Source organism: Loxodonta africana, chromosome 10 (assembly GCF_030014295.1).
Source record: "Loxodonta africana isolate mLoxAfr1 chromosome 10, mLoxAfr1.hap2, whole genome shotgun sequence".
NCBI lineage: Eukaryota > Metazoa > Chordata > Mammalia > Proboscidea > Elephantidae > Loxodonta > Loxodonta africana.
The window spans coordinates 82,281,996-82,309,595 of NC_087351.1; the positions used below are offsets into that span (position 1 = coordinate 82,281,996).

Genomic DNA, 27,600 nt, shown 5'->3' on the forward strand with positions numbered 1-27,600 from the left:
TGCTATGATTGCCCCCAATTTACCAATGAAGGATCTGAAGTTGAAACAGGTTAGTAACTTGTCCAAGGCCACAGATACTAAGCAGTGGCATCAGGTCTTAAGCTCAGGTGAAGTTGGTTCCAAAGCCTGGCACAGAATTCTTGCCATTTACCGCTGCAAGAAGCCTATCCACTCACAAACGGATGGGCCTGAAAGTGCCTCTGGAATGCACATAGGTAATCTAGAGCCACCCTAATCTGGAGTCAACCCTGGTTACATATTAAACTCACCTGGGATACTTTTAAAAATACTAATTGCTGGTTACCTCCTCAGCTTAATTAAATCAGAACCTCTTGAGGTGGGACCCAGGCGTCAGAATTTTTTTAAGCTAATGAATGGCCAGGCTAAGAATCACTCATCTACAGGAAAGAACTGAAAAGGCCCCCTTGGGCGGCGTTCAGGTTCTACATCTCAGAGCTGATCTGACCTGTAACAGCTCCAATTGCTTACTGGTTTCATTGTTGCTGTTCTAGTATCCCACATCTCCCTCTGCCTCCGGAGAACCTGGGCTAGAATTTCTTCCCTTCTATCTGGAAACATAACATGGCTTTTAGATGTATACACATTTCAAAGCATCTAGTTGCTTACTGGAGTCCCCGGGTGGCACAAATTGTTAAGTGTTTGGCTGCTAACCAAAAGGTTGGCAGTTCAAGCCCACCCAGAGATGCCTTAGGAGAAAGGCTGTGATCTGCTTCCAAAATGTCACAACCATGAAAACCCTGTGGAGCACAGTTCTACTCTAACACACATGGAGTCGCCATGAGTCAGAATCGACTCCATGGCAACTCGTTAGTTGCTTACTTATCCTCTGTGGATCCTTCCCTGCACCCATACCCCCTCTTACTTCCCTCCCCCATGGTTAGTCGTTCCCGCTTGTGAGTGCCCACGACACCATGATCCTCGGCCTAGAATAGTACTTCACACTGTACTGCCATTAGCTGCTTACCCGTCTGTCTCCCCTACTGGGCTGTGAGCTGCACAGGGATGGGGGATGTGTCTGCATCACCTCCTATCCCCACTATGTCGCAGATTTCTGGGCACATAGGACTGACTCAAAAAACGTCAGCTGAAAAAATGAACACAGGCCTGAAGAGCTGGATTTTGAGATCCAAAACTCTTCAGAGGAATCTTTCTCGTCTGTTGCTACGGCCTGTCCTTCCATTCACCTGACACAAAGACTTTTATAGGAAGTCGAACACAAAAGGAATTCACCCTTCAAAATTTGGCTTGAAACCCACCTCCAAAAGGAAGACTCTTGGATTCCCCACTTCCCCCTCCCCCGCCCCGCCCCCCGGCTGATAGTGATCTCTTTTCATGCTTTTGTAAAATAATTACAGTCTGTATAATTCAGTTTTCAGCTGCATTCTTCTGGAACTGTCTTCGATTTTTTTTTTTTTAATGCTTATAGGCTTATATGTTATCCTCTTAATACAACTATAAACTCCTTGAATTTAGGCACTGTCTAAGATGGTAGCATCATTTTGTTGACTCACTTGTTTGATCTCTCCTAACAGTAAGCTGTTTGAGGCCCGACACTCTCTTATATTAATCTTCGTATGCCAGCACCAGTTTTTTTTTTTAACAGTAAGCTGTTTGAGGCCCGACACTCTCTTATATTAATCTTCGTATGCCAGCACCAGGCACAGCACTAGCACAAGGTAGGTGCTCAGCTGGACTTTGTTAAATAAAGGCGTTTGGTAACGCCTTCAGCTCAGCCCCCTGAACTTACTAAAAAAAAAAAAAATACTAGGTCCTGACAAATCATATTTGCTGATGTGGTATGAAATGAGAAAGCATAATTCGTATTACAAGATGTGGTTCATAGGAGGCATGGAAATTCTCAGATTAAACCCTATTTCAATTTCTTTCTGGCTTTTTATAAATGCTTGATAATTTGACTCCAAAAATGAATGAGGGGAGGTATTGAGGGAAAAAAGGCCCAAAATTAAAGAATCTCTCACCCACTCCCAAATGCTTTACATATCAGTTTTACACAAAGCCCCTAAACCTTCATTTCATATCACTCTAGATTTCATACACCCCTATTATTAAGTCCAATATGTCACCGCAGAGAATAGACAGTGGTGCCTGCCTGGGTTTGGTGAGTGCCTGCATACCCACATTTGCACCGATGTGTGATTTCCAAATATAGGCTCAGATCTACTATTTAATTTTTTAATGAAGGAAAGAGATGCACCAGCCCCCTCACTAGAGAAGCTGCTCTGTATCCGCTACAAAAACACAGGGTTCTGCTGTTTCGCTGACTGATTATACAGGAGGGTTCCCTACAGATGGCAGGCTTGGTACCCAAAGATAGCCACACTGACAAATAGATCATTATTTTCTGTTTTCCTTTGGTGCAGTAAAAGTGGGGGGTTGGAGGGCACTAAAAGAAGCAAATGAACTCACCTACCCTAGAATACCATTCCAGCACCCAGTCCCTTAACACAAATCCCCAGCGCCATTGTTGGCCCCACAGCTGCACCTTCCCAGCACACACAGCTGTTGCCCTTGAGTTCTAATGAGCTGCAGTTAGCAGGGTTGGAAGAAGGGATGGATTCCGATGTCACTAATGAGGAGGCGCAAAGACAGGAGCTCAAGGAAGCTGATTTTAAAGCAGATGAGTGGAAGGAAGGAAGGCTAGCAGAGCCGGAAGACATCTTGTCCCAAACTGTCAGAATTAGAGGCTCAGTATAAGATGTCCTCTGGAACACTGTATGTGTGTGTTTCAAAGCCACCCCAGCTAGGAGGAACTAGCTGGAATCCTTCACCACAGGCAGAGGAGAGTGAGGGAAAGGCATCTTGCTCACCTTACCCACACCAAACTAAAAAAAAAAAATTGCCGTCGAGTTGATTCTAACTTATAGTGACCCTATTAGGGCAGAGTAGAGCTGCCCTGTAGGTTTTCCAAGGAAGGGCTTGTGGATTTGAACTGCAGACCTTTTGGTTAACAGCCAAGCTCTTAATTACTGCTGCACCAGGACTCCCCACCAAACCCTATTCACTTGTGAATTACCTATTCAGCGTGTCTACTAAATAGAATGACTGCTGTAGGTGTCTTCCCACTAAGGGCAGTAAGAGGTCTATGATATCAACAATTCCATGACAAGGAAGTTTAAGCCAAACTGCCTTTGGATCTTGAAGCCCTTCAAGAGCACTGAGTGACAGGCACACTTGAGCTTTTTATCAGCAATGACTTAATTTCCCTCTTTTAACAGTGCCTAGATTTTTTTAGAAGAATTGTCACAGCCAAGCTCTTAACCACTGCACCACCAGGGCTCGAAGAAGAGTTGTAGGGAGTGGTGGTAGTTCAGTGGCGGAATTCTCGCCTTCCATGAGGGAGGCCCGGCTTTGATTCCTGGCCAACACACCTCATGCTTAGCCACCATTCATCTGTCAGTGGAGGCTTGTATGTTGCTGTGATGTTGAACAGGTTTCAGCAGAACTTCCACACTAAGATGGACTCGGAAGAAAGGGCTGGTGATCTACTTCTAAAAATCAGCCAATGGAACACAATAGTTCATTCACAAGCAATCATGGGGATGGCATAGGACCAGGAAGCATTTCATTCTGTTGTGCATGGGGTCACCATGAGTCGGAAGCCTACTTTACAGCAGTGAACGACAACAACAAAAGAGTTGTAAAATATATTGAGGGGATGCATGTTCTTCCAGCAAGGAAAAGGGGGTAAGGGCCCTTGCTTCTGACCTTTGCTCTAGCTTATCTATCTAGTCATTGAACAAGCGCTAAAAAAGATTCAGGGAAAAAAATAACCTACTTGCTTTCTCAGGGCCCCAAAGAGTTCAGAGGCCCTAACTCACACAATTAGAGATGAACAGGAAGGGAAACCAGACTCCCTGATGGGTTGACTGACCTAGGTTGATGTACAGCATGGTCTGAAAACTACGGCCCTCAGGCCAAATCTAGCCTACCACCTGCTCTTGTGCAACCTGAGTGCTAAAAATGTTTTTTACATTCTTAAATGGTTAGGAAAAAAATCAATAGAATAACATTTAGTAACATGTAAAAATTAAACAGAATTCAAACTTCAGCGACCACAAAAAAAGGTTTATTGGAACACAGCCCTGCTCATTTTTTACAAATGGTCCATCGCTGCTTTCACCCTACAATAAGAGACTTGAGAAGTTATAGCAACAGCCATATGGCCCTCAGTTTTAAAAAAATTTACTCTCTGGCCCTTTTCAGAAAAATCCTGCAGACTCCTGGTTTAGAGCATTGTTCTCAAAGTGTGGCCTATGGTCTAGCCACATCAGCATCACCTGAAACTTTTTGGAAATGCAGAACCTCAGCTCTTACCCCAAAAAACCCAAGCTCGTTGCCGTTGAGTTGATTCTGAGTCATAGCGACTCTGTAGGACAGAGAAGAACTGCTCCACAGGGCTTCCAAGGAGCACCTGGTGGATTTGAACTGCCAACCTTTTGGTTAGCAGCCGTAGCACTTAACCACTACACCACCAGGGTTTCCTACATGCGATAGTGCACAAAAAAAAATTTCTGCAATCATAGGCTGCTAGGAAATTGTTATATACTTTGACTGCTATCCTCTAGGCTTTATCAACATATGATACCTCAGTTAGTCTTTGTAATAACCCTATACGTATGGCCCATTTTATCCAGGAAGGAAATTGAGCTTTGAAGAGACTAGGTAACTTACCTGAGGTCACATAGCAGGGTAGGTAGAATTCTAATGTGGCCCTAAGATTAGTGCCCCTGCCCCACGTACACTCTCTGTATAATCCCCTCCCTTGGCAGTGAGTGGGACCTGGGCACATAATATGTCACAATTATGCTACATGGAAAGGTAAAGAGGTTTTGTAGATCTAATTAAGGTCCCTAATTAGTTGATACTATTGTCAGTTCTATTTGACTTCAACTCATAGTGACCCCATGCGACAGAGTAGAACTTCCTCATAGGGTTTTCTAGGCTGTAATCTTTACAGGAGTAGATCACCTGGTCTTTGTCTTGTGGAGCTGCGGGGTGGGTTCAAACCAACAACCTTTCAGTTAGCAGCCGAGCACTTAACCATTGCTCCACCAGGGCTCCCTTAATAAGTTAATCAAAAAGATTATCCTTGGTAGGGCCGACCTACTCAGATGAGCCCTTTAAAAGAGGTAATAGATTCTTTTTCCTGCTGGCCTTGAAGAAGCAAGTCTTGAGTGCCACAGCTACAAGGAAATTAATTCTGTCAACAAGTACCTAAGTTCGGACAACAATGCTGAGCCGCAGATGAAACTGCAGTCCCAGCTGACACGTTGGCAGCAGCTAAGCTCTGCCTAGGCCCTTAGTATATAGAAGTGTTGTTTGTGGTAATTAGTTACACAGCAAATAAAGAACACAGTTAAGGCAAGGGAGAGCCAAGGTTCAAACAGAGGTCCACCTGCCTCTAAAGCTGAAGCTCTTTCCCTGTTGGCCACGCAACAACGACATTTTGTTTGACGGTTTTTTTGTTTGCTTGCTTGCTTGCGTTCTTGACATGGAGAAGGGGTAGTGGGAGAGGTAGTGGGAGGGGTTCCCCCCCCGCCCAGGAAGAATATATGGAAGACATTCAGATATAATGGTTAAGGTCTTAGCCCTGACACAAACGGAATCTCTTAAGCCTTGTGTGGTGGCAGTAACTGTGACTAGCAAAAAACCAGGGTGCCTCTCAATGTTGGGAGACGAGGGATGAGGGTGGGCAAGCATTGTATCTCCTCTTCCTCAGGAAGTAGATAGGTGGCAATGTGGAGGCAGCAGCATTCACATAGGGACGAGATAAGATCACTGGGTCCCTAGTGTTGGATGAACCATATGAAATTGCCAATATGTGGTTGTTTCTGACCTACACAAATGGCAACTCCATGTGATTCAGCCAGTCTTTGTGAAGACAGGCTTAATTGGTGGTTAGGCGAGGCCCAGGTCAACGGCCAGAAGCAGGGCAGAAGCCAAGGATTCTGTATGGGATAATATCTTGAGTGGGACGAGATGTGAACGGGGACACTGGCAAGGCAGATGTCCAGAGGCAGGAGGAACAGTGTCAGTGATCACATTCATGCCCCAACCATGGGAAATGTTAGTGAAGTGCTCTGCACAACTGTGGGAAGGAGAAACCAAGGCTAATCTTCACATTTCTGAGTTTGGCTTAGTGACAATCTATGTCGTGAAAAGGGACCCACAGGGCAGAGTGGTCAGAGGGCCTGTAATAAGGGAGCACAGAGAAGTCAGAGTTGGGATGCAGGAGTACTGTGAAGATCATAAATAATATACATCACGTACCTGATATAGTACCTGGCACATGGTAAGAGCTAAGTAAATGACAATGTTATTGTTATTTGGCACTTTATTTAAAAAAAAATCTTTGCCATCGAGTCACCTCTGACTCACAGTAATTCCATGTGTGTCAGAGTAGAACTATACTCCACAGGGTTTTCAGTGGCTGATTTTTCAGAACTATTTCACCAGCCATTTCTTCCAAAGATCTTCTGGGTGGATTTGAATCTCCAAACTTTCAGTTAGCAGCCCAGTGCTTAACCATTTGCAACACCGAAGAACTGACACTTTATTAAAAAAGAAAAATCAAACCTGTTGTCATTGAGTCAGTTTCGACTCATCATAACCCTGCAGCACAGAGCACAACTATCCCATAGGATTTCCAAGGCTGTAATCTTTATGGAAGCCCGCTGCCACATCTTTTCCCCACAGAGACACTTTATTAGATGGCATAAAACTGCCTTGCATAGGTAAAATGCAAGCAAGGGTGAGTCATCTCCAAATAAAAGAATAAAAAAGAAACATATAAGTACCTGATTGAGAAAACAAGAATCAGGCTGGAAAATATTTAATTCTTTAGTCACTGAACACCTCTTTGGGGGTGGGGGGGTGGAGGTGTGGGGGCGTGAGGGGATGGGCAGCACCTTCAAAAGAGAACTATGGAGGAGTTGTCTTACTTGGGAGCACTTGGCCATCAAGAGTAGAGCTCTCCATCTGAAGGGGTCTGCGCCCACCAGGCTTGTGGTTTTTACGACATGAGCTCAATATGACTGCACTCTGAAACCATAATCATTCTGTTAAGGCTTTCTGATCAGCAACAGGCCCAGGGTGAATGGAGTACCAGGGGCTGGAGACAGGTTGAGTGAGAGAGGCCTCAACACTGCCTACATGCTGCTCAGAGATATGCCCGAGAGCTTTCTGGAGTCTCTACTGTTGTTACTATAGTTGTTCCCGTCTTAGAGTCCCACTGGCAATGATTTCACATGTAATTATCCTCAAAACAAAGACTTTGCCCATCCTCCTTCCTCCCTCTCCTTTTATTCTCCTTCTTTCTATACTTCCCTCCTTTCTTTCCCTCCATTTTCCAAACACATCCCACGGAGTCCACATTAGGATGCAGAAGAGCCATTCCCAAGGTCACGTTCTACTCTGGCCTGGGGCTGCTCTCTCTGCAGCCTGTCATGTTCCTTGACATCATCAAAGAAAGCACAGATAAAGATATTTCCCTCCACCTTCCTCCAGACAATGCTGTTTAACTTTCTATCTTTAGATCAACTCTCTTCCTAAAAGCTCACCTTGGGCACAGGGAAGGAATATAATTACTGGGGGAGAAACTAAGCAAAATGCTGGTCCAGATTGGTCAGAATGGTTATGTCCTGGTCAATATTCTACTCATTATCTAACTAATAACTAGCACATAATACACGCGCTGAGTAATTTGCACAAGGTGCTATGCTAAGGATTTTATATTGCATTTTCACATTTAATCTTCACAGCAATCTTATGAGGTAGATATTATTATCTCCATTTTATTGAGGAGAAAGTGAAGGTTAGGTAATTTTCCCTAGATCACATTACCAATAAGTAGCCAAGCTGGAACTCTAACTCAGTCTGTCTTACACCAGGTCCACACATTTAATCTTGATGCTATATTGCCTGCCTATATGTATATGTTATTCATAAGGTTTTCACTGGCTAATTTTTTCAGAAGTAGGCTGCCAGACCCTTCTTCCTAGTCTGTCTTAGTCTGGAAGCTCAGCTGAAACCTGTCCACCATGAGTGACCATGCTGGTATATGAAATACTGGTAGCATAGTTTCCAACATCATATCAACACGCAAGACACCACAGGACAAACTAACAGATGCATGCAGTTGTAGCAGTATATCAATAGGGAACTGCCAGAAATTCAAGTCGGATTCTGTGGAATGAGGGATATTATTGCTGATGTCAGATGGATGTTAGCTGAAAGCAGAGACTACCAGAAAGGCATTTACCTATGTTGTATTGACTACGCAAAGGCATTCAAGTGTGGATCATAACCAATTATGGATAACATTGTGAAGAATGGGAATTCCAGAATATTTAATTGTAATCACAAGGAACCTGTACACAGACAAAGAGGCAGTCTTCTGAACAGAAGAAGGGGATACTACATAGTTTAAAATCAGGAAAGGTGTGTGTCAGGTTTGTATCCTTTCACCATACTTATTCAATCTGTATGCTGAGCAAATAATCGGAGAAGTTGGACTATATGAAGAAGGACGGGGCATGAGGATTTGAGGAAGACTCATTAACAACCTGCAATATGCAGATGATACAATCTTGCTTGCTGAAAGCGAAGAGGACCTGAAGCACTTACTGATGAAAATCACAGACTACAGCCTTCAGTATGGCTTATATCTCAACATAAAGAGAACAAAAATCTTCACAACTGAACCGATAAGCAACATCACGATAAACAGAGAAAATACTGAAGTTGTCAAGGATTTCATTTTACTTGGGTCCACAAGCAACACCCATGGAAGCAGCAGTCAAGAAATCAAATGACACATTGCATTGGACAAATTTGCTGCAAAAGACCTTTTCAAAGTATTAAAAAGCAAAGATGTCACTTTAAGGACTAAGGTGCACCTGACCCATGCCATGGTGTTTTCAATTGCCTCATATGCACGTGAAAGCTGGACCATGAATAAGGAAGACCTAAGAAGAATTGCTGCCTTTGAATTATGGTATTGGTGAAGAATACTGAACATACCATGAACTGCCAGAAGAACAAAGAAATCTGTTTTGGAAGAAGTACAGCCAGAATGCTCCTTAGAAGTGAGGATGGAGAGACTTCATCTCAGGTACTTTGGACATGTTATCAGCTAGAGAAGGACATCATGCTTGGTAAAATAGAGGATCAGTGAAAAAGAGGAAGACCCTCAGGGAGATGGATTGATACAGTGGCTGCAACAATGGGCTCAAGCATAACAATGACTGTGAGGATGGTGCAGGACTGGGCAGTGCTTTGTTCTGCTGTACATAGGGTCGCTATGAGTTGGGACCAACTCAACAACATCTAACAACAACAACATATGTATATGAACTTCTACCCACACAGTTGCTCTTACACTTCTGTTATTGGCAATTTCATTGTGGCTGTGACAAAGTAAAATTCTTTCTCTCAGTTCCCCGACCTTCATGCAGTGCTCCCTACCCACCCATCAGGGCTATCCTTTAATCACAGACATTCATGGCCTTCGTTGCCTAGCTTCCTATGGCATTTTCAGCTGTGCCCCAGCCAGGCGTGCCACCCTTTGCAGAAGAAACCAGGTAACATACCTGCATTTCAAGACACCAGGGAACTCTAAAGGGAGAGAGGATTTGGACAATAGACCTTTCTTTGCTTTCTCACTCACAAGATGAAACACCCTTAACTATACAGCAGGCATTGTTATCAATGGCCAAGAGTTTAGCCACTGGCAAAGTAGAAAAGGAGAAACAGGCATACATTACATAGAACATCAGCTGGAGCCTCTGGGCAATTGTTTAAGAACTCTCAAGGGACGCGGGCTAAGGAAATTGGAAGGTGGAGGAGGAGGCTGTTATAACAGCTGTAATAAAGTAACTGAACTGACTTGGGTATGTGGCCTAGAGAAAGTGGTCATGTTTGTTTTCTACATCTCATCCACTGGATCTAAAATGGCCTTTATTATGTAGACCCCCATATACTTCCAAACAATGAGCCCTGATGGCGCGACAGTTATGCGCTCATCTGGGCGTTTGGAATCCACGTAGCAGCTTCATGGGAGAAAGACCTGGTGGTCTGGTTCCATAAAGATTACAGCCTAGAAAACCCTGTGGGGCAGTTCAACTCTGTCTAATGGGATCACTGTGAGTCAAAATCGACTTGACGGCATCTAACAACAACATACTTCAAACAGGAATTGAGGAGCTTTACAATAAGAGCCCAAATAAAATAAATAAATAAATAAAAGAAGGCTGTAAATGAGCCATGGCCTTCTCCTCCTGGGAGCTGTGTGCCGTCTTCCCATGGGACATTGAACCCCACAGGCAGGGCTATTCTCTGACCACAGGAAGGTGGTTCCTAATTCACTGCAGTCTGGAGCAGGCTTTGTGTAGGGCTTGCCCTTCCTTGCATTTGGGGCAGATTCCATGTAACAGCAACGTAAGGATTTGAGTTCCTCAGACAGAGGGCTCAATTAAGCTTTGATGCCAGCTGGGGCTACTGGTTCCCTTGTAGGGGAAAGGGTCACTCTGAGTGGTGTCCAGGTCAGACTGAAGAACCGCCCCATGCAGCAAACATGTTTCAAAGAAACCAAGCCAAATGGAGCAAAGTGAAGCAGAGAAGTAAGGCAACTTTACCCACAGCTCAAGACAGAACAAGCCCTTTCCCCCGTCCAAACAGTCAGCATTTGAATTATCAAAGAAAAATGTCCAAGGTAACTCAGACAATCAACAACCCTCCAAGCACACGCACATGCGCGCGCGTAAACACACACACACACACACACACACGGAAAACAAGCAACTGCCGCCAATCTTCTTTCACCTTCCTTCCAACACCTAGGGGTGCTGCTCACGAGAAGAGGATAGTCCTCTCAGGCCTTCCAGGCATTCAAGAACAGTCCTGGGGGGCTCATGGCAAAGAGCAGGGCTGGCCAGGGTGACCCCCAGGTTCCCCTGAGGCAGGCCTGTCCTCTCCCCTCACCCCAGGCAGCCCTGACCTGCCAGCTAGGACTCATTCTGAGGCATTCGGGGAAGTGCTGCACAGAACTGCGACCATCTGGGCTAAGCAGATTAGTTCCCTCCCAGGGAAAGGTTCTGGGCAGCTGAGCAGGGCACCTCCCTGTGCAATGGCAGGGGGCTGTCATTACAAGGCCCAGATAGGACGTAATTACACGCTCCCTGGAGGGGACTTCTAATTGAATTACAGGGTGTCTCCTGCGTATCAAAGGCAGCGCGTGCCCCATGGTGGCTGAGAAACACAGGAGCACACTCTGAGCAGTGGATGCTGGCGGGGGGAGGGGTTAGGCTGGGGGGCAGGCAGCGGTGCTTAGGGTGCCAGTGCCCAGAGGGCTCTGCGGATCTCACTGAAAAAGAGAGGAGCAGAGGAAGGGATGGAAAGCAGGCAATGGTGGCTTTTCCTGGCCCTCATGCCTCAGAGGCATGTTCCCATCCCATGTCTCCCTGGGCTGCTGCAGACTACAAGTGGTCAGAACTGCAGAATGCCAGATCTTTGTTCATTTGTTCCTTCCTTCATTCAGCAGACACTTACTGTGTACCTCCAATGTGTGAGACACTCTGCTAGTCATGAGAGAAGAACCAGGTACTACCCTGGTCTGCGAACAAGAGATCATTTACTCCTGAGGCAGACTTAGTCATCATATCGGTGTGTGCCCCATAAGCCAAAATCATATCTTCTTAACAACACCAAAAAAAACCATGCCATCCAGTTGATTCTCACTCATGGCAACCCCATGTGTTACAGAATAGAACTCCCAGAATAGAACTGCCCCATCGAGTTTTCTTGGCTGTCATCTTTAAGAAAGCAGGTCATCAGGCCTTTCTTCTGAGCTGCTGCTGGGTAGTTTTGAAAGGCCAACCTTTAGGTTAGTAGCCGAGAGCAAACCATTTGTGCCACCCAGGGATCTCGTTTTAACAAAGTGCTTCCGAATTTTCTAGTAACCTTGATTAGAGGAGGCAGCGGGGGTGTGAAAGCCACCTTGAATGCCCCAATCCAAATCCTGACCAAAAGCAGGAAGGAGTGCCCCTGTGTGGCCACAGCCTCTACTATAGCATATCTTCTTTCCCACCAGGCTGTGAGCTCCCTGAGGACAGGGGCTATGTCTTTTCTCCTGTGCTCAGCCCACAGTATGAGCTGATTTACACTGGGTGACTGACGCCCTCTCACCACTGCCACTGTCCCGTTGCTTCTGGCTTCGTTGATTTGGGGGCTATCAAAGGCTCTGTGGGGACTGCAGTGAGACCCACCTGCTCTCCCTTACCATCCAATTCCTCTAATCCTTGGTCTTGGCTGCTATTGGACACCATGGACACAAGATCAAAGGAAGCCCCTGGACCTGGGCCAGCACTGCCCAGACAGCAGGCCAAAGCATCATCTGTCAGTAGTCTCTAATGGCGAAGTGACACAAAGAAGACTCCTCTGTGGACCAGCTTGGACAAGGATAGGTCTGAGCCAGCAGTCCAGGGTGATGAATCCAGACTTCTTAGCTGGGCATTAAAGGCATTTACTTGGCCCTGGGCTGCAGGCAGGCCCAGCTGCCCCTAAATTGATAGGAAAGAAACAAACTCATGCTGTTAAGAGGTGTGGGCTATACTCTTAGATCCTCCGTATGAGAAGAAGGCCTGTGCTTCAGCCTTATGACCTTACTCTGATGCTAAAATACATAATATAGTAAAAAAAAAGAACAGTTGCCATTGAGTCAGTTCATGTCAGAGTAGAACTGTATAGGATTTTTAATGGCTGATTTTTCAGAAACAGATCTCCAGGCCTTTCTTCCAAGGTGCCTCCAGGTGGGCTCAAACCTCCAACATTTTGGCTGGTAGCAAAGCGCGTTAAACATTTGCACTACCCAGGGACTCCATCGTAGTAAAAAGAATATGTAGTTTAAAATAAGAAGATCTAGCTTTTGATTCATTCACTTAGAACCTCCATGATCTTGGGTAAATTATGTAGTAATTCTTGGGTTCAATTAACTAATCTAAGCAAAAGTGATAATATTAACCCTAAAGGCATGATAAAATCTTTAGGCCTTTAAAAGTGGAATTTCATGTTTTCATACAAAATATTAGAAGCTTTATTACATAAGAAAAATAACAACAATAATAGTAATGTTCCCTCAAGGTTTGAACCACAAAGTTAAAGCCCAGGCAACCAATAATTTGCCCATCCTCTCCAGAACAGTCTGATCTCCCCGCTGAGTTACCCCATCAAAACAACTTTAAACAATTAGTGCCTAATATTTCCAAAGCATTTTACATCAGTTAGTGCCTTTGACAGTCAGCTCTATTCTACTCCCATCCAAAATAGAAAGGATATACTATATTCTTCCAACAGTCTTCACAGGTTAATTAAAATGTCACACTGTCTGCTTTGGCTAGAATTTATCAAATCAGTGTAGTAACATTAGTTACCTTTTGCTATCTTTTATGAAAAAAAAAAAAGAAACCTAAGTAATTATTGTCTAAAAGTCTTCTAAAACATGGGTTCCATGAGGAAAGGCAGATAATTAAAATGCCTGTGGTGGGTTGCTGGTTGGAAACCACTAGTCTGGTTCATGAAATCCACCAGGCTAGCAGGGGTTCTGGAAGATTCTGGTCTGATAGGGAAATTATCCACTTCAAATGCACAATGGGAATTTCTGTCCCTTTGAATTTATCCAGGAAATAGAAGAAGGTTCTGTGTTACTTAAGATAAAGAAGAGAGTGATTCAGGTAGGATTCACTAGGATTGGCCCAGACTTGGAGAGAGAGTGGAAACGTCACACTAACCTCAGTGAAATGGAGACTCCTAGTTTGCTTATTCCATGAGGTGCTTTCCATCTCCAGCCCCAAGACTAGGGTTGGCAGATATTTGGCACTGTCCTCCCACATCCACAGCTGAGCTCAGATACAGCTTCAAAAATCCTTTCCAAAATGGCTCCCTGAACAGACAGCCACAACTAAGTGACTAGTGCTGACATAAAACGACAGTCTACTTTTTCACCCTAGTCCTGTGTCCTGGGATCTGTGCACCTGACAGAGTCACACACTGTGCCACCTACAGATGAGGATACTCTCGCTTCCGGGGAGTTCCTGAAAAGGCATCAAGTTACAGCTCCTAGAATAAAGAAGAGGTGCCTACTGGCTCCAGCTAAGTCCAGTTGACCAGCTGGCAAAAGGGGAGGGAGTGGCTCAAGGAGAGCTGTCATTCTACCCCTGGTAGGCATGACTGGTAGGGAAGCTTTCTGTCCTGCTCTGGAAATCCAAGCTCAGGAAGAAGCTTTGAAAATGACTCACTACCCAAATAGTGCACCCAAAAATGACAGCAGATTATCTTCTGACGCTAGTCTCCTGGAGAGGACAGAGAGAAAAGGGTAAAGGGGGAGAAATGGTCCTGTAGCCTTGGAATTTGTGCCACAAAGCATCACCTACCAGGAACGTTTTCTGTTGATCTGGGAAGAGGCCAGTTTAATCTTGGCTGCTGAGTTGATGGTCAGCTTGATGCATGTAATAGAGCTGGGGGCATCAGAGGTGGCTATTTCTCCCATTCTCCAGCCTACTGCCCCAGCACAGACCACTGTAAAATCAGTGCTCTCTCTGAGGCACTGCAAACCTTACATCCTGTGCCAGTTCTGAGGTAACAGGTGACTGTCTCACCTGGGACTCCTTTCTAAGTGACACTGCCCACCACCTATAGACCCAACTCTTTAGGGAGCCATGCTATTACCATGGGATCTCCACAACAACTTCATTTTCCCACACCACCACCCAGTTATAGCAGATTCACTGGGGGGAGGGGAATGCTTGGCACAGAATAACCAACACATTACCTGGCCAAGTTGGAAACAAAGAAGAAAGAAAGAAGGGGCCAAGCAGACTCCCTCTCTTGACAATTTGAGTTAGGAGCCTAGCAAAAGCTTGTCAGGTAGGAACTGAAAATGTATATGGTGAGAGGAACCATTGGGTAGACCTGTCAGTCTGTGAAGAATCATTCCAAGCTGGCAGTCATGGGAAGAAGGCCATCGAGAGAAATAGAGATTCCAGGGGGTAGAGACCATGCAGCCCACGAGGGAGAGCATCAGAAAGAGAGGTTGGTCCCCAGAGCCACCTCAGTCTCTGATGGCTTTCTGATTCTCGCCTCAGTTTACTCTGTATCCTTACAATTAAACCTGCTTCTCCTAACATACAGCCAGGAGAACACTTTATGGTGAAGGGAAAAAGAGCATCACAGTGAGTAGTTTGTTTCCTGGGAAATATCTGTCTTCTTGGTGCTATTGTGAAACTAGCTCTTCTGTCCAAGGCTTTCTTAAGGGATACTTGCATGGACCCTTCCTGATCATGGAAAGAAAGCATAGATCAGACAGTAGACAGAAGGTAATCCAAGTATACATGCCAACAGTGTGAAGGAAGGGAATGTAGGGCATAAGATAGGATTCAAAAGAAGATAGGGCAAAGGGAATTTGAGGAGGAAGTCACTGGGTACAAAGAAGAGCAGAAACCACACTAGTGGTGTCTGCAGTACCTGGAGCAGAAACAGAGAAAGGAAGGATGCAGCAGAGAACGACTAGAAGAGAGAGCTGTTGTTGTTGCTGGTTGCCGCTGAGCAGATTCCGACTCGTGGCATCCCTATATGTGCAAGGTAGAACTGAGCTCCATAGGATTTTCAAGGCTATGACCTTTCAGAAGCAGATGGCCAGGCCTTACTTCTGAGGTGTCTCTGGGTAGGTTTGAACACCAACCTTTCCATTAGTAATCAAGTGTTGAACCATTTGGGTCACCCAGGGACTCCAGAAGAGAGAGCAAGTGTAATAAAATAGTATAAAAACAGAAAGGAAGGCAGAAACAGGGAAAGAAGTGGACATATATGAGGATTTACAGCCAGGGCCATGGTTAGGCCTAGTAATGGTATACCCTGCATCACCATGACTCAGAAAGAGATGGTCAGAGACAGTAGTGGGGTCAGTGAAGATCATGTGGGATACACAAGAAGAAAGCCAAAAGGTTACAAATCAAGATCAAAAGGACTGGAAAAAGATGGACTACTAGAAAGAGAAGGCAGCATTTATCATCCATAAACTATAATTTTGTGGCCATATTCTGTCATATTCTTCTTATTAAATTACTACCATTATCGTATGTCACTTATTTTGCATCAAAGAACCTACTACAAGGTGTTGACTGGGTCATAAATAAATGGTTCTTCATGAACCTTACCCATCAGATGGTAACTGAACTGGGCTCAGGCAGGGACGGGCTAAGCTAGATTGTGTCTATGCATGCTGACCCTTAGGCAGAGAGGGCAGGAATGGTGCAAAATGAACAGCTAACATTAAATATATATATGTACCTAGTGGTCACTAATGGAGCCCTTCTAGCACAACGGTTAAGTGCTCGACAGCAAACTGAAAAGTTGGCAGTTTGAACTCACCCAGTAGTTCTGCTGAAGAAAGATCTGGCAGTCTGGTCCTGTAAAGGTTACAGCTTAGAAAATCCTATGGGGTACACGTTCCTGTCACTTATCAACTATCTCATTATCTGATATTTCACATTTATGACAATAGTAAAAATTCTACTGGCCAACTATTTTGCACATTAACAACATACATCTGTCAGTGACGAACACCGAGGTGCAAGGTGAGAGTAACACTGGCTTCGATAGCTAAGGTTATATGTCACCTTGGCTGGGCCATGATTTTCGGTGGTTTGGCAGTTATGTAATGATGCAATCTGGCCATTATGTAATATTGTAGTCATCCTCCATTTTGTGATCTGATGTAGTCATCTTCCATTTTTGCATAACACAATTTTATATAACAACCTGGTCTTTGGAACCTAACCATGTTGATAAGTGAGGAGAAGGTGTAGTTCTACTCTGTCACATGGGGTCGCAATGAGTTGAAACTGACTTGATGGCACATAACAACCAGTGGTCACTAAAGAGTCCCTGGGTGGTGCAAAGGATAATGTGCTTGGGTGCTAACTGAAAGCTTGGCAGTTCAGGTTCATCTAGAGATTTCTCAGAAGAAGAAACCTACTTCCAAAAAATCAGCCATGGAAAACCCTGCTGAACATGGTTCTACTTTGTCACACATGGGGTTGCCAGGAGTTGGAATTGACTCAATGGCAACTGGTTAGTGATTACTAACTTTTCACAAAAACAAATTTTCCTGTAATAAATAAGTTTCACTTTCAACCTCAACAACTTCTCTACTTATTCAAATAATTTCCCACTTGGGTACCTGGTAGATGAGAGAGGTGGGGATATAGTTCTTATAGCTGATAACTATATTACCACCTGAAAATATTTACCTAGTGATTTCCTTCCTGGTCATTTAACAAAATCCTCAAAGTATCTGCTTCCTGCTGAATGCTTCTGGCTGTTCAGAATATAAATGTGGGGACTTTGCTCTGTTTGGAGATTAAGGAGTTCTCTCTTCCAACTATCAATTATATGCTATTTGCCCTATGCCATGACCCCAAGCTGGGTTCTAAAAACATAGCTCAGTTTCTCTTTAAAAACAAGAAGAAGAAGTAAACAATCCTGAACAAGCTAAAGACCACGGCTCTGATGGCTACTGTCTTCCTCAAGGCGCTGCTGAGGGCAGAGCCAAACGGTGGGAAAGGAATGGGTCACCGTGCACCATCTAAATACACCTGGGAACTTGAAGGATTTACACGAGAAAGAGTCCTCCTCCTCACCCTCTCACTTTGCCCAAATATCCATTGCCTTTGTTCTTGTGAGTGAATGAGGAAACTTTGACCTTAAGAGCTGGAAAAGTCAGGACAAAACAAGCAAGGCCCATGGCAGGATCCCCACCTGCATTCCTTTATTATTGCCTGAAGCCCCAACTAACTCCCCTCTTTGCAGTGCACAGGAGAGCCTGCTTTGAGCATGAGATGATCCGTTTTCTGATGGGCCAGTCATGTGATCATCTCCAACCACAGTGTATCTTTCTCCTCAACCTGACGTCCCAACCTGACATTCCCCCTGGTGGAGTCTCCAACCCTATGCCCCTGAGTTTTCTCACACCAGAGGGCAGACTCATGTGAGCAGACCAAGGATGACCACAATGGACACTCTGCTCCCTGTGACACTTGAGGAAGCCAGAAAGTGAGGGTGTTGCCTGCTCTTATCTTGCCAAGGGACACTTCCCTCTTAGGCCCTAAAGCAAATTAGTCGGGAAGACTTTGCACTTCCTGTAATTTTTGCAAACGCATGAGGTTCTTAGATGACTTGGGATGCTTTATGGGCTACAGAGTTGAAATAGGTCATTTTTTAAGATCTTTGAAGGTCTAAGTCACTAGGAAAGTAAACAAGAAAGAATTAAAAAAGAAAAATATATATATGTATATCAGGACCTAGGGCCCTTCTGCTAAAATATCCATGTAGCCTTTAATCACTCCTTCAGCCCAGAAGGGGTGAATGATGTTTAAACAATCCTACCTGAAATATTCCCCCGTACTGCTAAGTATCCCATCCGGTAACTGGCTTAGATATGGATTCCCTTCTTCAGGACAAATCAGGCCAAGCACATAGCTCCACAGTGGGTTCCATGAAGTCATGACTGTCTACCTAAACCTGGAGGGATCTTGTTACTGGAAGTCAGGCACTGAAGACAAAAGAAAAGAAAAAGGGAGGGATATGAGCTAAGAGGGGAACTACCACCACCTCCATCTCACTTCCCCTCACCAAGTTTATAGCTTGTAACTCTCCTCCAGTACAGAAAAGGCATTCTAGGAGAAAATAATCTCCCCTTGTGGCTGGGAGGAGACTATCCTAACACCTTGCTGAGCCAAAGAAAAAGAAAAAAGCCTACTGTATTGTCATCAAATTGTAGACTATGAAAACTGTGTCATGGAGTACTGCAGATTCTAAAAGGTTTTGATGAAAAGATTCCTTTGGGGGTAAAACTTTATAGAGAAAGCACCCCAGGAAGAGAATGGCCTATATCACTTTAGAAAAATTTCATTATTTCATGGAACAGGATCTAGTCTGCAGTTCAATAGGACTGCCCAGAAGATGACCCAACTACGCTTGCCACCTATTCTCAATAAGAAATCACTAGGCTAGGGAAGAATTTCCCCTACCCCATGAGCTCAATATTTCTCCTCCTGAATAGTCTCAGGATGAACTCAATTCTAATTTTCTATCATATCTAGCCATGTGACCTTGGGCAAGTCACTTTCCCTCACTGAATCTCAGTTTCCTAGCTTGTAAAAGCAGGAGGTCAGTTAGGTTCCAGCTTTGACATTCTGGTTCAGGTGGGAAATGTAACGCACAGCCAGAACTCTGTTCTTCCTTAGAGGCAGGCCCTGTGCTATTTAATTATAGTTTTAGTACTTGACATTTGCATATTTGACTTTCGCACCTTTGACTATTCCCAGAGACCTCAGAGGTCCATGAGCTGCAATAATCTGTTATTTTGCAGAGGCGTGCTGTGAGCCTGGGATGTAGGAGTCTGCCACTTGTTTAGTGAGGGAGCCTACTGTCAGGAGCCTTATCTCAATGAGGTTTTGTTATTGTAACCAGTAGGCAAAGCCATAATTATCATGCAATACTGTAAGGCTAGTCACAAAGGTAGGGATTCTTCTGGATACCTCAAGAGTATCCCTCTCAAATGTAAAGGGTTTATTGTAATGCGGGTGTAAACCAATCATGTACCCACTTCTTCCCCAGGACTGTCACTACTGCATCCTTAGTGAAGGTTACTTTAAAAAGTTTAATGGTGTGACACACAGAGGAGGGAACTGTAACTCCTCTTGTGTTGAACCTATCTCAACCATAGCACTTTTCCCCTGTGTTTTGACTATACGTCTCATATGCCTCTCCACTGAAGGGTAAGATCCTTGAGAGCAGAAATGCCAGCTTGTCCTATCCATTTATTTATCCCCAGCATCTAGGAATGTACCTAGTACACAGCAGATATTTAATCAATGTTTGTTGAATGAGCAGGCACCTTCTATGAGCAGCCACTGCGTTCCAGGTATATTTTCTTCATATTGGTATTTAGTGCTTATCAGTATAGATATTATTCTTATCTTTCCAAAAAAAAAAAAAAAACTGGGACTCAGGCATATGAAGTGACTTGTCCAAAGCTACAGCCAGAGAGAGATGGATTCACATCTGTTCGTCAGGCCCCAAAGTTCATGATTTTCCATCCTGCCATGCTGGTGCAGGCACCCTTAAAGAAGTAAAGCATAAGAACCAACTCGTGGGCCCTAAAATGTTGATACGGCATAGGCCCAATCTCAACCTGATTAAATTTAGAGGAGTGTGGTGATGGCAAAACTGACCGTGCTACCGTCTTGGTAGGCAAACAAAGCCACTCAAAGATGAGGGGATTAGAAAACTGAATTGTTCAGACATCACACAGCTCCAAGGACCTGGAAGGTTTCAGTTCCGGTTTCTAAATTGGTATTGCAATCACAGGGCTTTAAGGAAGGAGTTCATTTAGGACTATACAGCTTCAGAAGATGGGTTCTAGCTAAGCTGGGGTTGAAACTTGAAATTGAAAAGCAAGCATTCATGATTCAACTAAACAAGTCACTTGAAAAGCTACTTTCCTTTCGGGGTCTTGTGGTTTGGTCAAGAGCTTTTGGAGTCTTTCTACTCTAAGTCTGGATCAGCAGCATCAGGAGCTTGTTAGAAATGCAGAATCTCAAGCACTATGCTAGACCTATAGAATCATATTCTGCATTTTACCGAGACCCCTGAGTGATTCATATGCACATTAAACTTGAGAAGCTCTGCTCTAATAGTCTAAGGCCCTTTCTGGCTCTAATATTTTGTATTTAGGTTAGGACCCTTCACAGTAACAAAACAAAAACTAGTATTTTCATTACTTAGGGTCAAATAGAGATCTCTCTTTTCAATGTAAATAAGATGATCGCTTTGGAAGAATATTGTTAATTCATCAATATTACTATTAAAGGCTGTCATTTACTGAGCACATACCATGTATCAGGTACTAGCACACAGTATTTCAAATCATCGTAACAGCCCATCAAGAGAGAGATTATTATCCCCAATTTACTGATGAGGAAGTGATCTCATAGGTTAAGAAATTTTCCCCAAATCACAGGGCTAGATCAGCAGTAGAGCTAGAATTTTAACCCAGTGTGTTTAGAGCCCCTGGTTTTTCTGCTAGATCATTCTGCCTCTAGTTGTAAAGCTACAGTTTAAAATATCAAGGGTAGGACTGCTATCTCAGGATAGACCTGCATGTTTTGGACTCACTATTCTGCAATGATGAAGACCAAAAATGTAGATCTATACTGAAGTCTCTGAAAATAACACAAAGGAAGAGAAGGGAACTTAGACTTGTTCTTCAAGGTCCTAGATACCTTAGAATCTCAAATTTCTGGAGACTGACATCCATTTAGAACCAGTATCACCCAGGAGTGATCATTCCTGAAGCTCATTTACATCAAGATATTATGCCAGCTGAAAACACGAATGAGTTTGAGAAAGGGTTAGTCATATTCAGAGATTATAGGTGCACAATTGATTATTAATGGGATGAAAAATTCAGGAGCCAAGCCTCTGATTTCTCAAAAACCACCCTTCCATGCCATTGGTTGATAGGACACTGGACTGGAGAAACCACCAAAATAAAAATCCAAACCTTGCCCTTTGAGCCAATTCCAACTCATAGGGACCCTATAGGACAGAGTAGAATTGCTCCATAACGTTTCCAAGGAATGGCTGGTGGATTCAAACTGCCGACCTTTGGGTTAGCAGCCAAGTTCTTAACCACTGTACCAGCAAGGCTCTGGAGGAACCACAAGTCTGTCCAATTATGGCTAATGCTGTAGTCTTGATGCCATTTAATAACTGACAATAACCTCTTATATACTGACATGTGTGAAATTTCCCAGAGCTTGTGTTCCCAGCCAGGGCCTTTTCTTCATTTGTACGTATAAATACTCTACCCAGAGCACATATATTCTCTGGAAGGCACAGGTTTTTACTTATGCTAACAAATTATTATCCTTCCCAGCAAAATGACTAAACATAGTCTTAATAAATCAATTTGTCAATGGGTATTTCACTTTCTGGAGATAATGTCCCTTGTTCCATTTTTGGCTAGTACAATTATAGCTTACACTGAGCTCCTGCATCTGTGGTTCAGAAAATCTTTGAGCTAGAAGGAACTACCAAAGATCTGACCCTGCCTCCAAGCAAGAAAAGTACTTTTAGTCCCACTTTGCAGATGAGACAGTTTAGTCCCAGAGGCACAAAATGACTTGCCCAAGGTCACATTATTAGGAAGAAACTGAGTGAGGACAAGAGCAGAGGACCCTGGGTCACTTATCTCTGCTGCCAACAGAACCCAACCTTCTTTGAGTTTTGTCCCACAGCTGGACATGATAAGAAGTACTTCTGTGACACGTCTTCCTAGATTCTGGGCCTCCCTTCTCCATGTGTTCCTTCCCTCACACTTCTAGTAGTGGTATATTTTCATTTCTCACTGAAAAAAATGTTATTAGCAGATTCTTAGAATAGTTTGACATCACCTCTTCTACATTATAAAAACAAAACAAAACCATTGCCATTGAGTCAATTCCAACTCATGGTGACCCCATGTGTTACAAAGCAGAACTGCCCCATAGGGTTTTCTTGTCTGTTATCTTCACAGAAGCAGTTCACCAGGCCTTTCTTCTGAGACACTACTGGGTGGGTTCTAACTGCCAACCTTTAGGTTAGTAGTCAAGTGCAAACCGTCTGTGCCACCCAGGGACCTTTCCTCCTTCACATCTTCTCCTGCAACTGCTTATTGCTTGTGGACATGAGCAAGGAATTCAGAGGCAAGGTTCCTCTTTCTCATCTCTGTCCTTTTTGGCCACCCCAGTAGAGCCTTATAACTCCCCTCATAAACTGTAAATCATGGAGAAAGTCACTCTGCTTTTTTCTCCAAAGCTATCCATCTGGGAAAAGAACAGAGCACCCAATTAGCAAGGAGATTCAATGGCGAGAGGCCTTAAGGAGATAGAGGCAATAGAAGTGTAATATGCACAGTTTCTGAAGGACTAAATGGGGCAGTGACCTGAGAAGAAGTATTTCAGGAGAATCCTGGACTGTGAAAAAAGATGACCACACAGAGACACATGCTATCCCACAATTCCTAAGAGGCTTCTCCTTCACTGCTTAGTCAGATCTGGGAGTTTAAACAGTGACTAAACACAGGTGGCAACTGTCCTGGGAGCTCTGCTTCTCCAAGATACTTCTAGGACCCAAGTTGTATTGACTCATCTCACCTAAGCTGGGCAAGTTTCATGCCATAAAATAGCCTATGGACATTTAAAGAGATTGCCAAGTTTTAACCAGTTTTGCAATTTCCAAATTGAAGGAGTTGTGCCTGAAATCTGGTTATACAATACAACTGCAGTACAGTACCAGGGGGAAAAAAGGCCAGTGCCATTTGCTTTCTTGAGGATGACCTGATTGGACCAGAATGGTAAGGGTTGACTTCAAAGCTCATGTAAGCCCTTGGCATGAGGACAGAAGGAAGGAGAGCCCCAAGCAGTCTCCTATTTTGTGCTTAGTCACAAGTATTCCCCAAAACCTGATATCATATAACTTCTGTCACCCCCCACCACCCACCTCCATCAGCCATCATTTTGGGTTTCAGTGGACAAAATGTTCTGTCTCCTTAGATCCTGCCACAGAATTCCTTGCCCAGAAACAATTTAACATGAGGAAACTGAAGGAAAGTTTGCAAGCAGAACCTGCCCAGTAATGTCTTCTGATCCTGCATACCTGTGATGGAACCAAAATTTAACATAAACACAAACACAAGGAAGAGTTTTAAGGAGTGATATAGGATGATAGAAGGAAATGGCAAGGGATGCGGAGGGGGCGGTTAGAATAAGGAAAAGTTACTTACACAGTTTCATCATTCTTGAATTCCAACTCCCCATATGTGTCTTCGAAGTCCTCACCACCACCCTTGGCTGTCCCTTCTACTGTCCTAAAGGGGACGATGACTGTGCCCCGGGCACCTGATGTCCGCAGAACCTTGACCTCCATGACACCAATACTCTCACTGACATGAATAGTATCACATTCAAAAGTGAAGATGCCTGCATGGTCATCATCCAAGATGGTGACTGTGGCCACACAAGGGGATGCTAGGACAGCCCGAGGCAAGGGAAGACTGTTGAATATTGCTGGAGGCATGCCCTCCTCCTGCTGATCTTCCTCCATGCGTACATTGCTCAGCCTCACAAAGAAGTGTTCATCCTCCTCAAAGATGTCATCATCTATGATACCAACAGAGAACTCCTTCTGGGTCTCTCCTGGCTTCAGAACGACAGTGCCCTCTGTGAACTCATAGTCAGCCCCTGCGTTAGCAGAACCATCTTCTGTTTTGTAGTCCACATACATGGTCTTGGACGTGTCCCCGCCTTTCCTTACCACTGTCAGGAGTACAGCCCCACAGTTCTCCAGGCACTGGTAGGAACATGGATCAAAGAAGACCTTGGAGACAAAGTCCTCAGGCTCATCGGTATGCACCTCACTCATGCTGGAGGTCTTCTTGGCTTGTTCTGCTGCATGTTTCTTTAGGATATTACCTGCACCAGTCATCATACGAGTGGCTTGGATCCGGTAGAAGGCGCGGCTCTTCTGTTGGTGGGAAAGGGCATAGTAATTGGCCATCTCCACCAGCTGATCTAAGTCCTTCTCTGGGTGTTTTTGCTTCAGATCCTTGAGAATCCGGATCATCTCCCTACGGGACTCATCAACTTCCTTCCCTTCCAGGGCCACCAGGTTTCCATCTAGAAAGTGGGAATTCATCATTTTGCCATCCATCTCAATTCCCTTGGGGTGTTCACCTTCTGTCTCTATGATTATTCCTCGGTGTTTATCTGTACGGTACTTTTTATGCATGTATTTGTAGAAGAGCATTCGCCTATCTGCCACCCAGGCTAGAAGGACACACACTGGAAAGAAAAAGAGAGTGAGGAGGCCTTCCCAAACCTGGACCACACCAGGAGAAAAGACTGCCAGGATCATATAGAGCCAGATGTAGGCAAAGATGCTCCAAGCGGCAGTAACAAAGAAGACTCGTAGGTGCTTGATCTTTCGAGTCTCTCCATCAGGGATCACATAGACACAGATGCCAATGATGATGAACATGTTGAAGGCTGCACTGCCTACGATGGTTGAAGGTCCCAGATCACCAGCAATGAACCCATGACCACATACCTCAATTAAAGAGAGGAGGATCTCAGGAGCAGAGGAGCCCAATGCCATAAGGGTCAGGTTAGAGACAGTTTCATTCCAGACCCGAATCGTGGTTGTGCTGGTCTCTCCATTGGGCTTTTTGATAGTCACCTCCCTTTCTTGAGAGGTAATGACTTCAATAGATGCCATGAAGCGATCAGCAATGATGGACACTCCAAGGAACATGTATATCAGGGCCACAAAATAGACAATGACCCTGGCGATCTTGTCCCCAAGGGAAGGGTTCTCCGGGTACCAGATTGGTAAGATGACACCCTGCTTGCACTCCGATGACCCTGAACAGGACTCATTGTTCTGCCCTGTGCTGGGCACATCCCCTGAGCCACTAGCCTCTGCACGGAGACCATTCAGGAAGAGCACAAAAGTAACCAGCCCAAAATGGAGGAAGGCAGAGGTGAGAGGCTGCAACCGTAACCACGCCATACACGAGACTTAGTCACTGGCTTCCACCGCAGCACCAATGGTCCTCCTGACAGGCCAGAGACCTGGAAAAGACCAGAGAGGCAGTAAAAGGCACGAGGCAGGAAGAGAGCAAACAGGAGGTTCCCACCCATACAAACTGATGCTCCACCTCAAGCAACGTATTGTATTAACATATGGGGCAGTCTCTTCACTTGGGAAAATAGATGTCAATGGGAGGCACAAATAGCTGCTCTGTCCTTAGGACCATCTGGTGGAGACTGAGTTGAAGAATGGCTTAAAATAGTTGGGAATACTGGTAAGGAAACATAAGCAATACCCTTCTAGTCCTGTCTCCTAACTCCACTGTTAACCGAGAGTTCTCAAGAATAACCTTAAAATTGGCTGAGTATGACCTGAATTTTTGTCTCCACTTATACATTTTCCAGGGTTTTCAGCCTTCCTTACCGTACTGTCATCATATTCAAGAATCTAGCATAAAATAGAAGTTCAAGAATGCATATTGAATGAAATTGTATCATGGGCTAGTCCTCTAGATAGAACATGCTGCTCTGTGTGTAACTGAAACCCACTTGGGAAAAACCTCTTCCCCAAACCTGAAACTTCTAGGGGCAATCTATACTTCTGAGATTGCTTGGGAAGTAAAGTGAATTGATTCCATGGTGAATGCTACCTGCACTGCACCTAAATTGAGGCCCAGTAAGCTGTGCCCAACACTCAGTCCATAGCCCTCAATCCTCCTGTTGAATATATTTATGAAACAATTTAGGCAGCCAGTTATAGAAAGATAATCAATCAGCCACTCAAATTCCAAATCTCAACAATGAAAGGGCCAAGTGTAGAAATCACTGCTAATAAAACATGCAAGCGGCTGTACAAATTAGTTTCTTTTTAATTGTGCTTTAAGTGAAAGTTTACAATTCAAGTCAATTTCTCATACAAAAAATTATACATACCTTGCTATGTAACCCTAGCTGTTCTCCCCCTCTCCTCCTGCATACTCCTCCTCTCCACCCTGTATTCCCCGGGTCCATTCAACCAGCTCCTGCCCCTTTCTGCCTTCTCATCTTGCCTCCAGACAGAAGCTACCCACATAGTCTCACATGTCTACTTGAGCTAAGAAGCACAGTCCTCACAAGCATCATTTTGTGTCTTATAGTTCAGTCTAATCTTTGTCTGAAGAGTTGGCTTCGGGAATGGTTTTAGTTTTGGGCTAACAGAGAATCCGAGGGCCATGACCTCTGGGGTCCCTGCAGGCTCAGTCAGACCATTAAGTCTGGTCTTTTTCCTAGACTTTGAGGTCTGTATCTCACTTTTCCCCTGCTCCATCAGGGATTATCTGTTGTGTTCCCTGTCAGGGAAGTCATTGGTGGTAGCTGGGCACCATCTAGTTCGTCCAGTCTCAGGCTGATGGAGTTTCTGGTTTATGTGGCCCTTTTTTTCTCTTGGGTTACTATTTCCTTGTGTCTTTGGTGTTCTTCATTCTCCTTTACTCTAAGTGAGTTGAGACCAATTGATGCATCCTAGATGGCCACTTGCCAGCCTTTAAGACCCCAGATGCCACTCACCAAAGTGGGATGTAGAACGTTTTCTTAATAAACTTTGTTATGACAGTTGACCTAGATGTCTCTCCAAAACATGGTCCCCAGACCCCTGTCCCTACTGCTCTGTTCCTCGAAGTGTTTTGTAGTATTCAGGAAACGTCTTAGCTTTTGGATTAGTTCAGTTGTGCCGACTTCCCCCGTATTGTGTGTTGTCCTTCCCTGCACCTAAAATAATTCTTGTCTACTATTTAATTAGTGAATATCCCTCTCCCTCCCCCCACACCCTCATAACCATCAAAGAATGTTTTCCTCTTTGTTCAAACCTTTTCTTGAGTTCTTGTGATAGTGGTCT

At 44.4% G+C, this 27,600-nt stretch overlaps 1 protein-coding gene across 5 annotated transcripts in view; it reads right to left on the reverse strand.

Annotated features, from left to right (window-relative positions):
• The window catches only part of SLC8A3 (solute carrier family 8 member A3), a 149,145-nt gene extending 123,438 nt beyond the window's left edge, over window positions 1-25,707 (reverse strand). For all 5 annotated transcript variants that reach the window (XM_064292651.1, XM_064292650.1, XM_064292649.1 and 2 more), the window contains exon 1: window positions 23,924-25,707. In XM_064292651.1, coding sequence (XP_064148721.1) covers window positions 23,924-25,707 — 1,784 coding nt within the window. The remainder of the gene's footprint in view (window positions 1-23,923) is intronic.
• Window positions 25,708-27,600: the final 1,893 nt, after the last annotated feature.